Source organism: Cyprinodon tularosa, unplaced genomic scaffold (assembly GCF_016077235.1).
Source record: "Cyprinodon tularosa strain WSP-4 unplaced genomic scaffold, ASM1607723v1 ctg672, whole genome shotgun sequence".
NCBI lineage: Eukaryota > Metazoa > Chordata > Actinopteri > Cyprinodontiformes > Cyprinodontidae > Cyprinodon > Cyprinodon tularosa.
This window is the reverse complement of record NW_024039421.1, coordinates 48,254-64,590: the sequence shown is the minus strand read 5'-3', so window position 1 is coordinate 64,590 and position 16,337 is coordinate 48,254. Positions and strand designations below refer to the sequence as shown.

Sequence of the window (16,337 nt, the reverse complement as noted above, 5' to 3'; positions counted from 1 at the left end):
TGAAATTATCTTTGATATTTTTAGATGCAGATAAATTAAAAATATAACGTGAACATTTAGGTTAAAATTTAATGAGGATGCTTGTGGATTAAGATTTTAAATCCTATTTCTAAAAATCAGTTCAGTAAATAAACTAAGAGTCAATTTGAAATGAACTTTAATTCAGATAATCTGATTGATAACTGAGAGGAAAAGGATGAAACTAAGAGGAAATAAAAACGGCTGAAATGTTCCTTTTCCTTTTAGGCTCCAAATTTCTTAATAATTTTAACGATAAACTGCAAAAGATGACTTTTTTTTTTTTCAGCAGATGCATCAAGTTGACAGAAACAGCTCCTGTATCGGTCACATGACTTCCTGCGCTCCGATAGCGTTTTTCTCTACGGTTTCACGCAGCGACGCATCGCTGCTAATGGATCCATCACAGAACCTCCTCTGAAGGTTCTGATGATGCTGATCCAAACCTCACATCTCAGCGGTTCTGTTTGATGAAATCACCAAAGACTCGACGCTTTAGGAACTTTTTATTGAACATAAAAATATCCCAACCAGAACCATCCAGAAGGTTCTGTTCAGTCCAACGTTATTTAGATCCCATCACCAGAGTCCAGAATGAGTCCGTCTCTCCAGAACCCAGCAGAGGTTCTGTCCTCACTGTCCCTCCTCCTGTTCATCAGGCTTCAGTTCTGCCGCTGGATCCGACTGACCGGATTCTGCTGCTCCGAGCGGCGGGTCAAAGGTCAGCGGGTCCAGCTCCGCGGTGGCGCCGACCTCCGGCATCAGCGGTTCCGGCTCCTTCTGAGGGAGAATGAATTCCAGCGGCTGCAGAACCGCTGAGACATCTATGGTGCCCAGGCCCCCGTAGCGGGTCAGCTGAGAGGCAGGAACGCCTGCAGAAACAAGCGGCAGGTTTCAGAACCACCGGGTAAGAACCCGGGTTCTACAGAACCTAAACCGTCTGGAGAGGTTTGTAAAACCAGTAGAGCTGAAACAGTTAATCAATTAATGAAATAATCAAATAATTCAGTAATCGATTAATCGTTAACTGGAGGATAGAGATGATAAAACACGCCTTTAGCTGACAGAACGACCCACAACCAAGATAGAGAAAAAATATATAAATATTTAGCATTTAAGATAAAATAATAATAATACATTTTATTTGTATTGCACTTTACATTTAAAAAAAATCTCAAAGTGCAAAAGAACCTTTTATTCTGTCAGTCTGCTCTATCCAGAACCGACAAGTGGAAACGTTTTAGTTTCTCCTGCTTTCATTCTGTATAAAAACTTCTTTAAGGAACCTTTGCGATCCCATTATTAATCAATTAATCTCGTTCTACTCTATGAGCATCTCCTGTCTGGTTCCTTACCGGCTGGTTTCGTTTGTCTGACCGCCATTGTGGAAAACGAGCAGCTAGCAGAGCGAGGTGAGACCCTTCCTCCAGCCTAAAGGTCTGGTTCTCCTCCTGCGGCAGTTGAAGCGTGGTCTGCGCTACGTTATTCCACGCCACAACGCCAGAGGGCCAATCAGGAACCAGCTGTGGGTCTAGATGCGGCCGAGGCGGCGAGGAAGTGGGGGTGAGTTTATGAGACGACGGGGGGACATGAGGGCCAAAAAGAGCGGAGATCCAGGTGGGAAAAGGGTCCCAGCGTTCTCACCTCGCTCTGCTAGCTGCTCCATCTTCACCAGTCGTTTTCCACAATGGCGGTAAGACAAACAAAACCAGCCGGTAAGGAACCAAGCAGGAAATACGCATAGAGTAGAGCGGATGTGGATTTGACCAATCAGAGGCCTCCTGTCTGCGCTCACCTACAGTCAGGGAGAGGAGCAGCAGAGTGTCTGCGGAAGGGGGCGGGGCTTATCTGCATTAACTGCGACACACGCAGACCACCTGGTTTCTGAGCATAAACCAGCCTTTATGAGACGTCTGCTGATTCATTAACATTTTTACTAGGGATGCACGATATAATCGGCCCCCTATCGGTATCGGCCTTAAAACTGAATATCGGACATCGGCCCCCCCACCGATATTTAACCCGATATTTGATCAGTTTCTGAGTTTCTAAAGTCTAAAAAAAAAAAAAATATTACTTCTTCTTCTTCCTCAAAAACTTATTTTTTACAGACTTAAAAACTTCTAAAGACGAGGGAAAAAATATTGATCCATTAAAATATCCCAATATCTTCATATGCTGATATATTGCCATTTAAAAACACCATATCAATCTCTTTCTACTAATGAAATATTGCTATATGTCATCGTTATGCTACGAAATCCCCCGAAAATTCACCAAATGTTGCCATATTTTTATATGTTGATATATTGACGCGGTATCGATCTATTTTACTAACGAAATCTCACAAGAATTTGCAAAATATCACGATAGTTTGTCACAGAACGATGAAATTTCACCAGATTTTGAAAGTAAAATAGATCGATACCGCGTTTTTAAAAATCTATTTGATATCAGCATATGAAAATATATTTGAGTTTATTATTTTTCAAAGTGTCAGAAATGGATAACAAAACTGCTATTTTCAATGACTACTTATTTTTGTCCAGCTTTAACATCGGTATCGATATCGGTTATCGGCTACATGAGTTTTAAAATATCGGCATTTCGGATATCGGCCAAAATCCCGATATCGTGCATCCCTAATTTTTACAGCAGCTCCAAAGTTTGCAGGAATTCCCATAAACTTTAACGCAGCTGTGCTTCATCACAGCGACACATCAACGCTGTACCTGAGGCCCCCTGGTTCTGATTCTGCTACAGTCTGGACCTGGTTCCTCCTCCAGGAGGTCCAACAGTCATCCAGCCCAGACTGGAGTCAGTGTAGATCTGTTATTATGGGATGTTTGCGCATCTCTGAGGTAAAATCAATGGATTCCAAAGGATGCTCAGCAGCTAAAGTGAAAAGAAAGCGGACTGGAAACCAGTGTTTCCAGTGGGGTCCTCACCCAGAACCAGAGCCAGCTGAGCTGGAGGGAACAGAACCTGCAGGCAGCGGTTCAGGAAGGGCAGCAGGTCCTCGGCGTAAGACGAGCAGAACTGGACGAAGAGCTCCTTCTCTCTGCTGCTGAAGGCCGACTGCTCGGCCCGATGGAACGCCAGAACATGGCGGGTCACCTGGAGGGGAACGCACAACATGCTTTAGGTTCCTACCCAGAATCCACTCTGTTCCAGTTTAAAACACCGACATCTAACTGGTGGAGCAGAGCTGAAGATGAAACGTGGAGCAGAGTCTGGAATCGTTCCTGGACGTTAATATGTTTTCTCTTTATCTATTTGTGAGATAAAATGTTTTCATTTTTCCTTTCCTCTGCATAAAAAGGGCCGATTGTTTAGAAGTCTGGTTCCAGTCTGTATGATGGAGTTTAGTTACGGAGTTTAGATTGGGGAAAACAGGAAGCAGTTTCCTCGCTGCTCCAGATATCAGGGAACCATGAGAGATAAGATGAGTTCAATCAGCCTCCTTCACGCCGTGAGCAGCAGACCTGCTCTGAGCCTTAATCCGATTAAAATGAACGTCCTCGATGAATTAAAGCGGATTATCTTGGGGATAACCAAATGTTTGTATGTGAGAAAGTTCTTTATGTAGAGATGGGATAGTTCCTAGGGAGAGTGTATGAGTTGGGAGGTGCTGTATAAAAGTACTGAGCGTTTCCCAGTCAGAGCTCCGTCTCTCCATTTAAACCTCTGCTTCCTCCTAAACTCCACAAACTTAAATTACTACACAGAGCTCACCTGTCCCCAAAACGGAGGTCTAAGTTTAAACTAGCCTCCTGTTCACTGTTTGAATGCAAACTACATGAAGGCAGCCTCCCACACCGTCTCTGGTCATGTTCCAGTTATACTGGGAATCTATTGAGGTGGAGACGAGGAAATGATTAACACCTATAATGATCATCTCCTTGTGACGGTCACATGGTCAGTAACTTCACACACAACCACTTTTTCATAAGTTTTAATACACACTAGCATAAATATATTGGTTTGTTTATTTTGACGATATTGAAAACATTAGTTCCAATTGCAGCGCGCACATTCGGTTCACTTTTGTATATTTAATTTTGTCAAATGCTTAATATATTTTCTGCTTTCTTTTCTGGTGTTGTGGGGGTGCCGTCAACTGGGAGAATGTGGCTGACTAATGATGGGCTGATTGGGTCGTACCATCTGGAGTTCCACTATCGGGGAGACCATGGACTCCACATTTTAAATATGTTTCTTCTTACTTTTGTGATTTGCTCATTTTGTTAATTTGTTTAATGATTGTCATTTAAGTTTAATCCTTAAGCTAACTGTTTATTTATTCTTTGTTAAATTGGTGTAGATGTTCTCCCTCCCTCTTCCTCAGTGTGTCAGTATTTAAGTCTCCTTTGTTTGCTGTGTGTTTTGCTCAGTTTTTGTTTGTTCAGTTAGTTTGAGGTTTGATATTTTTTGCCCTTAGTTAGTCTCTTCATTTGACCTCTTTTAAGGGCCCTAAAATCTTTGTTTGGATTATTGTTACTTTGGGAAAATAAAACCCAGTTTTCTTGACAATCACCACTGTGTCCTCATGCTTGGCTGGCTCCGTCCCTCACACTCCTCTCCTCGGTCGGTCAAATAAACACCCAAAATCAAAACAACAGCAAACTGTATAACGTCCTAATTTTCTGAAGAATATTTTGTTAAAATGGATTCCTAATAAATCTATTTTTTTGGTGGAAAAAGCTTCTTTTGGAATAAATTCCTCTCTGGAACAGAAACAAGGAGAAAAGTTGACAGAAAGAGGAAATAAAAGGGAGATAAGAATAAAACATCTCCAGTCTGCTTCATCAGCTTCTGTTCTGTTCTGTTGTTGTTATTAAACAAAAATTAATAAACATATCTATAAAAAAAAAATGTTTTATCTTTTAAAGATTTTCTTTATCAAGTTTCTGTTTTTCAGATCAGGTTTTTCTAAATTGTAACATTTACATTATTTACATGGATGTAACTTTAATAGCTTTACTAACTGGAGTTAATGGTTTATTTGATTTAAATCTATTCTCTCTGACTAATTAATGACTTCTTTCACTGTTGTAATGTTACTGCCGTCCACTGGAGGGCGCCAACGTTCACTCCCAAATGAAGCCTCACTGAAACTGACCCAACCAACACCGACGCAAATGTTTGGAACATGATAGAAAAAGACCTGCTAGATGTTATTACGGTAAAAGGCGACGCTTTAGTGATTTGATGCGTTTCATGGAGTCAAATTTTAAAATGAGAGAACTGCCTGTTTAAAAAAGCGGCTAACATCAAAGTCTCTCTCAGCGCTTGATGTTGGATTAGACTAAAGCATGAAAGTCGTCCAGTTCAGTGAAACAAAGCAGATCGTCTTTAGAGAACATCGGAGCATGAAACCCTGTCAACCGAGGATAGTTTTATATCTTTGTACGTCGCAAAAAATAAACGTTTTCCATGTTTTGTACATTTTTTTTCTATTAATTTTCCAAATAACTTCCTGTTTTTTGGTTTATTCGGTCAGTATTTATCACAGCTGGAACAAAAATGAGTTAAAATATAGTGATGTACTTTAGAGAGGCCCGATATAATCGGCCCCCTATCGGTATCGGCCTTAAAACTGAATATCGGACATCGGCCACCCCACCGATATTTAACCCGATATTTGATCAGCTTCTGAGTTTCTAAAGTCTAAAAAAAAATAATAATAATACTACTTCTTCTTCCTCAAAAACTTCTTTTTTACAGACTTAAAAACTTCTAAAGACGAGGGAAAAAATATTGATCCATTAAAATATACCAATATCTTCATATGCTGATATATTGCCATTTAAAAACACCATATCAATCTCTTTTACTAATGAAATATTGCTATATGTCATCGTTATGCTACGAAATCCCCCGAAAATTCACCAAATGTTGCCATATTTTTATATGTTGATATATTGACGCGGTATCGATCTATTTTACTAAAAAAATCTCACAAGAATTTGCAAAATATCACGAGAGTTTGTAACAGAACCATGAAATTTCACCAGATTTTGAAAGTAAAATAGATCGATACCGCGTTTTTAAAAATCTATTTGATATCAGCATATGAAAATATATTTGAGTTTATTATTTTTCAAAGTGTCAGAAATGGATAACAAAACTGCTATTTTCAATGACTACTTATTTTTGTCCAGCTTTAACATCGGTATCGATATCGGTTATCGGCTACATGAGTTTTAAAATATCGGCATATCGGATATCGGCCAAAATCCCAATATCGCGCATCCCTAGTTTACTTTTTAACAAAAAAAAAAAATCCTTTCGATGCGAGATAAATGTCCAGTTTTTAATGTCAATTCATTTTAAGCTTTTTGGAAACATCTGAAAATGTGCTTAATGCAGACGAAGCGATCAGAGCGAATCAGAGTTAAATTCGATTCCGTGAATCTCAGCCGGTCAGATTTATTTTGCTCACATTCACTTCCTCTGATTCTCCGTTCGTTTCGGACTCTTTCCGTTTTATCGGCTTCCTTCTTCCAGGTTCTTTTCGGTGGAGCTGCAGCTCCGTATCCGCCCACCGCCGTCACGCTGCATCGAATGATCCGCAATCACGCCGACGCTACGAACACAAACCCTGAAAACTGCGACCCTGGAGCTCCGCCTACATTCTGACATCATATCTGCTCTTCGTGACCCTGACATGTTTTTTATGGTTCTATTTTCCTTTGCTTCTTTTCCCAGAAATTAGAATCAAACCTGAAAACAATCATTTTACCAAAGCCGCATTTTAAAGATTTTTATAGATCTGAGGAAGCCGGAGATCGGGGTGCGACTCACCGCCTGCAGGCCGCCCTCCAGACTGCGGCTGACGTCCTGCGCCAGCCCCAGGGGGCAGCAGAGGCGCAGGTCGTTGAAGGCACTCAGGATGTTGTTGAGGAAGCAGGCCAGTGGCTGGAAGTCCAACAGAGCCATGGGGGGCTGCAGGGTGCCGGGCTGCACGCTGGGGGCCACGGGGGGGACGGCGCCCCCGAGCGCAGAGGGGAGGGCGATGAGCGTATACATGTTCATGTCCTCCTGGAACTTCTCCACTGACTCCTGCACCGCCCCCTGGAACGTCTCCAGCGCCACCCGCTGGAACAGCGGCGCCAGCTGCCCGCGGAAGTCGGCCCCCACCCTGCTGAAGGACAGACCGAAGTACATGCACTGCCCCAGCAGGGAGTCCAGCCGGCCCCCCACGCCGCGCTGCAGGTCCCTCTCCAGCGTCTCCAGGAACTCCGCCACCTTCTGCACCACCCAGCCGTGGAAAATGGCGCCCTCGCTGAGGGCCGCCTGGCCCCCCGCCGGGGGCAGCAGAGGGTCCTCGTCAGAGAAGATGGCGCGGTACTGAGTGATGATGTCGAACAGGTGGACCCTGCAGGCCTCGATGGTCTTGGTGATGTGGAAGTACGGGTCCTCCTCGGGAACGGCGGCCAACATGGAGCTCAGCCAGCTGCCTCTGGCCTGCAGGAACTTCACCCGAAGCTCCGCCTCCGTGAACACGTCCATCCTCCGCAGGTAGCCAATCACACGCAGGCACACGGGCAGCTGGGAGTTGGAGCGCAGCTGCTGCAGCAGCTGGTTGAGCATCAGCTGCGCCGACTGACGCACCTCCCGTACGATGCCCTGCAGGAGCCACAGCAGGGAGGAGTTTACCGCCTCCGCTCCTAATCCAGATTAGGATTAACCAGCCGCTCTACGGGACGCCTCAGCTCACCTGGATGACGGGCAGCGCGGCGTGCTTCTTCTCCAGCCTCTTGACGTACGCCGCCAGCTCCAGCGCCTCCTCGTAGTAGCCGTTCCGCACGCAGGTGTCCATGAGCTGAGGGATCTCCAGGATCTCCAGGATCTCGGTGTGGCGGTTCAGCGTCAGGCTGTTCATCCGCCGGCTGACGGCGATCTCCTCCGCCTCCTTCATGAAGGCCCTAAACCCACAAACACCTTTAGAGACGCCGCAGCCGGATCAGACCGGTTTGATCCAGACTTTAAACTGAAAGATCCTAAAACATTGTTAGTTTTAATCATGTTCATCTATTTATAGAAATGGCTAAAACACGGTCACATGGTGTTTCATCCACACGCCTTTCAGACGGGGCTTTAAAATTTAGAAAACTTGTTTCAGAATTAGTTTTTCACAACTAAGTTTTGTTTTATAGCAGAGAAAACAAATAAAATGAGATTTAAAATTCCACCTGAAATGTGTGACTCTGCAGGAGGAATGCAACACACTTCAAAAAATCTAAACCTAGATAAGTCATTTTTTCCTTAAAATAAGTGCATTTGTTCTTGGATTGAGGAGGTAAAAGAGACATTTTGTCAATGGAACAAGATAATTTACATTTAAAATAAGAAAACACATTTACATTGTCTTATTTCAAGTGCATTTTATCTTATTTTAAGAGTAAAATTACTCATTCCATCGGCAAACTATCTCATTTACCTGCTGAAATTAAGGGTGAATACACTTAATTTAAGACATTTTTACTTATTTCTAGATCGTTTTTGCAGTGCAGCAGGTATTCATGTTTAGCCCCGCCCCCTAATGGGTGCCATCATTGGAAACTAGAGCCTCCGACCTTTTCAAGGAGGGGTCAGAGGTCATTGTGTGACCCTTTCAGGAGATGTAACCGTCATGCGTTACATAAGCTGCTCTTATTCTTATTTTCTATCCAGTTTGGTGATTTTATTGGTAAATTTTAATGAAATAACGACTAAATCTCAGGAGCAAAAGCTTTGCTTTATGCAGAAGGTCTCCAATAACTAAAATCAGCATATTTATCTGACCAGATTCCCTTTGATGAGCGAAAAAATAAATTTTTGCATGGTTGGAATTTCGCCAAAATCCCATTTCCACCAATCACACTTCCCACTAAAACCTCTGTGGAACAAATATTCTTCATCTTATTCAGTCCAGATTAGCTTGAGTTCTAGTCTAGATGTGGATCTATAAAGTCTGAGGTTCATCCAGAGTTTAAAACGGGTTTTCATGGTATTTTGCAATTTTTATCTTGGAAAAAAAATTGTGGCGAGGCGAAATATTTTAGACTTTTTCTGTTTAATCTCCTATAAATCAGACATGCTGACATTTAAAATAGTGGTTCCACCTTAAAAATCTTCCTCAATGCCTTTATTTCACACAAATACAAACTATTTTATTTCCGATTTACAGTTTGGGAGCTGAACTTGCTTTAATTCACATCTGGAATTTCAGGCAGAATTTGCTCCTAAGACTCTCGGTGCTTAAAGGGTTAAATAATCTTCAAATCATTTAGAAGTCGATTAATTGTTAACTGGAGCTTAGAGACTTTAAAACATGCCTTTAGCTGACAGAGCGACCTTAGAGCAGTAATTATACCAAATTTGTAAAACAAAATATGTGAAGTTTTTTTATTTAGGATAAAAATATTTTTCTTCTCTCATATTTTCTATCCAGAACGTCTGAAGTGGAAAAGCGGCTTTCACGGTATTTTGCAGTTTTTATTTTGGAAAAAATGTGGCGAGGCAAAATATTTAGACTTTTTCTGTTTAATCTCCTATAAATCAGACATGCTGACATTTAAAATAGTGTTTGCACCTTAAAAATCTTCCTCAGTGCCTTTATGTCATAAAAATATAAATAATTTTATTTCCAATTTATAGTTTAGAGCTGAACTTGCTTTAATTCACATCTATAATTTCAGGCAGAATTCACTCCTGACACTCTGGGCTTAAAGGGTTGTTTAAGATTATTTCTATTGGAAGCGAAACATCGACCTGCGGAACAATGCAGAGGATTCTGACCCGGTTCTGATCCAGTCGGGTCTGGTTCTGGTTCCAGTACCTTCAGATGGGTCAGAACCAGGTCAGTGTTCCTGGTTAACGTTGGACTGAGGTTGGTTGACTGTCAGTACTGGACTGGATCTGGGAATATTTTTTATTTTTGGACTTTATGGTGTAAAGGTTCTAAGGGATTTAGGGTTCAAGGGTCCAAAACTACGGAGAGTTAAAGGGGACAAAATGAATAAATCAATTAATTGGTGCCATTAAAAGATTCAAACCAGCCAGAGTTTGATGAGTCAAGTTTAACGTTTTAAACATTTTAATGAAGAATTCGCTGCTGAAACGTCATGAAATAATTAAAATAAAATAATGAAAAGGACCTTTTAAATGATGGCATCATTTAAAAGGTATATTAAATTACTAAAAGGCACATTTCATAATTTAATCTTAGATTTAATGTTTTTGGGGAAATTTGCAGCAGTTTTTACTTTTCATTAAAACAACTTGTTTCAGAATTAGAGCTGAAACAATCAGATGAATTGATTATTCAGATGATTTAGTAATAATTTAATCGTTAACTGAGACTAAAACATATCTTTAGCTGAAAGAGAAGCCCGCTTAGAAAAATTATTATATTTGCTGGCAGATTTTTCATTGAAAACAAACAATAAAGATATTTTATCATTATCTCCCTTTTATCTCCTCTTTCTTTCATCTTTTCTCCTTTTTTCTGTTTTTTCTTTCCTGTTCTCCTTACATTGCAGCGTCCATATAATCTGTAAAACTCACTGCATTATTATAATAAATCTATTTATATGCATAAATCCAGACAATTATTGTTATTGCCACATCGCCAGACAGGACACTGTTAAAAAAATAAAATAAAACATTAACAATGGATCGATCAATTAGCAAGATAATCATTAGTTGCAGCAGAATGAAAACATTTCAACATATTAAACTCATATCTGCCATCTAAACATTCAATCACTTCCTATAGTGAAGGCAGGTCTAGTAATGTGGTTAAAGTCAATAAAACTCATTTCTCATCATATTTTTCTAATTATTAGCCAATTTAACTTTAACTGAGTAATGTGATTATATTATATTACCATCACATTTAAAGATGCATAAATAGATTTTTTAAATCTCAGGTTTTACATGATAATCCTGTCTGCTGCAAAACAGAGAAGAATTTATTGGCTTTACTTTTATCACATCTTCACCATGTGAGGAAGTTTATAATAACTAGAAAAAGCTGTTTCGGAGAAACATCAAAGTGGGAATGCTTTTGCTGAATGAAAAAAGCTGAAATTACCTGAAGAACATATGAAAATGTGATAGGAAGTCATCAGAAACTTCAAACTGCAGAAAACAATTGAATCATCTGAAGATTTTGTAGGGTAGAATCATTTGGCAGTAAAATGGCAGAAACAAACTCATCTTAAAAGCTGCACAGCCAAACCATACATGATATCAAAAAATGTCTTGAATGTGGGCACTAGAAGGGTCTTAATATAATGTCTCCCAAGTTTCTAGAAAAATGTATAAAGAAATTTTGAAGTGGGGTTTACGTACTTTCCAGAAACATGTCAGGCGTGTTATTAATTAGCAGCAAACAGAAAAGCTTAATTCCTGTCCAGAAACAGAGCAGAATGAAGCCAAAGTTCACAACATAGGCTGAAAAGTATGAAATTAGCTGAAGTAGAAAAGAAATTACAAAGAAAAACTTTAATCTTATCTGGTTGAAGAAAAAATTAGTAGCTTAAGGATGGGAAGTAAAATGTTGAGGACGATGGTATTGAATAAGTATTAACATTTTGAAATCATATGTGGAAATGTCAAGACTTGGCAAAACAATTCGAAAATTATTTAAAATGTGTCAGTTGATCAGCATAAAGAAAACAGTGTCATCCTTAGAGGATTGAAAATCTACAAACCTATGTGCAAGACTGACCATGAGAAGCAGAGGAAGGACAGAGAGAGAAGCTTATAGAAAGAGAGCTAATACCACTTAAGGAGCTGAATTTATAAAAAAAAAAACTAACCTGCATGATACGAGCCGCTGTGGTGATGAAAGCACAGTTGGCAGGCTTAGGCTGCAAGTTACAAGGTTAGCAGATGCTTTATTACAGTGTAAATCTTAGAACCTGATTAAGAAATATGCACTGAGGTGTGTGGTCAACAGGCCTTGGTAGTGTAATTTGAAGAAATTGGTTGACTTTGGGTCATAGCTACAAGCCCTACGGCACAATGAATGAGTGTGCGTAAGGAAGAGGCTTTTATTTTGTAGGTTCCCTTTAGTCTTATTTTGAAAGTCTATCATGGATGTGTGTCAAGGGGAGGGTCATGCCCAGCAGTGATATAGAATCCATTTCCAAATATGAAATCACTGGTTTTCCATGTTATTGGGTGAATAGATGCTGTATTAGAGTGTAAATGGGAGACTTTTATTGTGAAATTTGCTCTGGGGTATGTTTTGAAAAGGTCCCTAGAGTCTAATAGAAACAAGCTGGTAGAGTTTGGGTCATAATGCTGAGCCATTTGCATCAATTAATAGGCGAGTATAATATAGAGGCTTTTATTGTGTAGGGTCACTGTAGTCTTATTTTGAAAGTCTAGCAGGGTTGTGTGTTGAGAAAAGGGTCAGACCCAGCAGTGATACTTGATGACTTTCCAATCGTTAAATCACTCTTTTCCCTTGTTATTAGGGCAGTAGATAAAGTGGCAATGGGAGGCTTTTATTTTGAAATTTTCCATGGGGTGTGTTTTGAAAACCCCCTGGAGTCTCATTTTTAAAAAAGTGGTTGAGTTTGGGTCATAATATTGAGCCATATGCTGGGAAAAAAATATGAGTTTAATTTAGGGGCTTTTATTTTGAAGGGTCCCCGGAGTCTTATTTTGAAAGTCTATCAGGGTTGCGTGTGAAGGGAAGGGTCATGGCCAGTAGTCATATTGTATCCACTTCCTAATGTTAAATCAGTGTTGTCTCCCTCCATTAGATTAAAATGTGCTGTTTAAAGTGGCAGAGGTAAAATCTCTTTGAAGCACGGTTACCTTGACAACGCTTAACGAGCCTGTCAGTGAGAGAGAGAAACGCGCTTCACTTTCGTTCCTTTCCTCTCAGGCTTTTTTGAATGGGAATATCAGCTCCGAACAAACGAGTGCTGAAGACAAACCGTAAATGGTATCTAAAAAATTCTTTCAGTCTAAGCGAGAGCTATCCTTTGTCTCCAATTGGGGTAACTTTCATGGCTGTAGCTCATTCACAACCTTAATGGGAAGGAGAAATATAAAGGTTTATAAATCCTGCTGGTCTCATTAAATAACATGCAGCAACATGGTAGAGCAGAACGCTCAAAAGCAAAACTTTCCCTGCGAACAAACGAGTGGTGAGCTAAAACCGTAAAAGGTAGTCAAAAAATTCTTTCACCGTTGGCGTCAGCCATCCTTCGGCTTCGACTGTGCCAACTTTCATGTTTCTACTAAAAACTATTTGGCCACGGTGACGATGTAAAAATGTGCATTTTCTGAGTTTGAGGATTTTTCTCAGAATCAGCGTTTTCCTATGCCCGAACAAGTCAGCTAAAAAGCTAAACCATAAATGATATTGAAGAAATTCCTTCAATGTGAGTGCTAGAAGGTTCTGAAGATGTTGTATACCAAGTTTCATGTTAGTACATCAAATAGTTAATAAATGGGAGCGATACGAAAATATGTATCGTTTTGGATTTTGTCTGTGATTTTTGGAAAATCTCTCATTGGATTTCTATTGGGGAAGTGTGGACTTCTTCATGGTCTGGGCCAAACTGTCGGAAAACCGTAAATGCCACACAAATGAGGGTTATATTTCCTGAATCCTGACAAAAATCCCTACGTTTTGATGTATAATTTATTTCAATTGAGTTAAAAATGAGGGACTGAGAAGAATTTGTTCGGAAAAACCAGAACAGCTCAAAAGCTAGAGCACGCACTCTAGCAGTTGAAGAATTCCGTCCATAGACTTCCATTATAAATCTGAAAATCTTAAAAATTTCTTTTAAAGTTTGAAGCTTCACTGAAGCAAAACTGTAAAAGTTAGCAGAAAGCCGAGTTAAACAGTAATAGCAGAAAGATACGGAAACATTTTAAAAGTTGAATGGTGTTTCTAGCTGAAAGTATGCTGAAGTAGTTAAAGGTCAAAGATGATGAAGGTTTAGCTGAATTTTGCTGAAATCTAAGAATTCTACATGCATTTCAATGGGACAAAAAAAACGCAGAAAAAGCTGAATAACGCGAAAACTACCAAAAATATCTTTACCAAAAGACATAGCAGAATTCTCCTGAACGAGCTGAACGTTTTGATACCAAAATTGTTGAAATCGGTTGAAAACTGCGGGACTAGTTAGAGTCAGAAAAATTTAAAGTGAACAACAATAAGTGGGAATGCATAAGCATTCCCACTTGATAATTGAACTTTGTTGACCTTTTATCAGAGAAATTAACTCTCAGCATTTAACCCCTTAGGGAGCAGGGAGGTTTCAAACTCGCAACCCCAGGATTCCAATCTCTATGCCCTAACCGCCCCATCTAGCGGATTAGATTTTTATTAATTTTATTTCATGCTATATTTTTCATTTCCAAAAACACAAACTATTAATTTCTTGCTTTATCCATTTTGTCCCTTCTGACTCTCCATAGAAACTGAGTTTTGACAGTTATTAATAATTTGAGCCAAACGAACCGTCCGGCTCGGTAACAGAACAGTTAATCCAGGCCCAGTCGGAGCTCCGGTACCGACCTGCATCTCTCCCCGAACCGGGGCAGCTTGTCCAGCAGGCGGGACACGCTGCCCTCCACCTTCCCGAAGTCCCTGTAGATGTGCTGGGTGCAGTCCGCGGTTCGGATGAAGGTCTGGTAGTTGGAGAAGGCCAGCTCCCGGGTCTGCTGGAGGATCTGCTGCCGCTCCTCGGCCAGCCGCTCCGGCTCCCGGCTCAGTGAGTCCAGGCCGCAGGAGCTGAGCTCGGACAGGTAGGCGGAGAAGTCCGGGTTTTCCCTCCAGCTATCCGGGAAGCTGTCCTTAAACACCGACACCAGGATGCTCTCATCCTCCACGTCCATGATGCCGCAGCCGGTTCCGAACGTCGTTGCCCCGGATCACGGATCTGAAGCTGTTTACCTGGAGGTGACAACCACTTCCGGTTTGACTTCTTCTTCTACTACAGTAGCAGCTTTACCGCCACCTAGCGGCCGGACTGAGTCACAAAAGTGACCTGTCTGTAAATGAGAGCTGCTCACTGTGTCAGATTCAGATCAGGATTATTATTATTTCAGATAATAAAGTAAAAAATCTTGGTGTTGTTTTTGATCAGGACCAGTCATTTAAATCCCAGATCAAAGAGGTTTCTAGAATTTCCTTCTTTCATCTGAGGAATATTGCAAAAATGAGCAATCTCCTGTCCAGGGGTGATGCTGAGAAACTAGTCCATGCATTTGTTACTTCAAGGCTGGACTATTGTAATTCTTTACTATCAGGAAGTCCACAAACTGTAGTTAAAAGCCTTCAGCTGATCCAAAATGCTGCAGCCAGAGTTCTGATGAAAATGAAAAAGAGAGATCATATCTCGCCTATCCTGGCTTCTCTTCATTGGCTTCCTGTTAAATCCAGAATAGAATTTAAAATCCTCCTTCTCACATATAAAGCCTTAAATGGCCAAGCTCCATCTGATATCAGAGATCTGATTGTTCCTTATGTTCCTAACAGAGCACTTCGCTCTCAATCTGCAGGTTTACTAGTGGTTCCTAGAATTTCTAAAAGTAGAATGGGAGGCAGATCTTTTAGTTCTCAGGCTCCTCTCCTGTGGAACCAACTACCAGTTTTAGTCCGTGAGGCAGACACCCTGTCTACTTTTAAGGCTAGGCTTAAAACTTTCCTTTTTGATAAAGCTTCTAGTTAGAGTGGCTCAGGTTATCCTGAGCTATCTCTATAGTTCTGCTGCTATAGGCTTAGACTGCTGGAGGACATAGGGACCCCTTTTTCATCATTCTGCTTCATTCTATCTCTATTCTCCCACTCTGCAGAATCTGTTAGTTCAATCTCTAACGTTCTGCTCTCTCTGCTTTTTCTCATAGTAGCTTCATCTGGTCTGTTCCTGTTTGGCTGTGACTCCATCCTGGAGAGAAATATCAGCTGTGCTGCTGCCATCAACACCTTTGTTTCTAGATGTTGGAGCTTGGCCTGTTTTCCAGTGTAGTCCTGTTTCTCTGACTGTGACTAACTGGATGTGCTCTCTTCATCCTCTGACATGGGAGCTGGCTCGGAGCTCGTCTGCCTGGCTGTGTGTTTCCTGGACGGGGCCGCCTGTGGAGCTGGTTGACAGTTGCCTTTTGTATCTATGCTTCTTTTTCTATGTCTGCTTCTGTCTCCTTGAACCCCAGTGGGCCTCAGCAGATGGCCGCTCACTCTGAGCCTGGTTCTGCTGGAGGTTTCTTCCTGTTCAAAGGGAGTTTTTCCTCTCCACTGTCGCTACAAGCATGCTTAGTGTGAGGGATTGCTGAAGAGTCAATGAGTCGAT

The 16,337-nt window shown here is 41.0% G+C and overlaps 1 protein-coding gene across 1 annotated transcript; it reads right to left on the bottom strand.

Moving 5' to 3' along the window:
* Positions 1-507: 507 nt before the first annotated feature.
* On the bottom strand, positions 508-14,974 carry cog8 (component of oligomeric golgi complex 8). Its single transcript, XM_038267433.1, has 5 exons — positions 14,564-14,974; positions 7,742-7,949; positions 6,826-7,650; positions 2,967-3,135; positions 508-890 (listed from the first exon to the last, which is right to left on the bottom strand). Exons 1-5 carry the CDS (start codon positions 14,881-14,883, stop codon positions 652-654), a joined length of 1,761 nt encoding a protein of 586 aa, XP_038123361.1. The 5' UTR covers positions 14,884-14,974; the 3' UTR covers positions 508-651.
* Positions 14,975-16,337: the final 1,363 nt, after the last annotated feature.

Coding starts and splice junctions, on each gene's coding strand:
- cog8 (XM_038267433.1), bottom strand. CDS start 14,883: ATGGACGTGGAGGATGAGAGCATCCTGGTGTCGGTGTTTAAGGACAGC. Junction 7,950..14,563: donor CGGTTCGGGGAGAGATGCAG/GTCGGTACCGGA, acceptor TTGTGGGTTTAG/GGCCTTCATGAAGGAGGCGG. Junction 891..2,966: donor TCAGCTGGCTCTGGTTCTGG/GTGAGGACCCCA, acceptor TTGTTTCTGCAG/GCGTTCCTGCCTCTCAGCTG.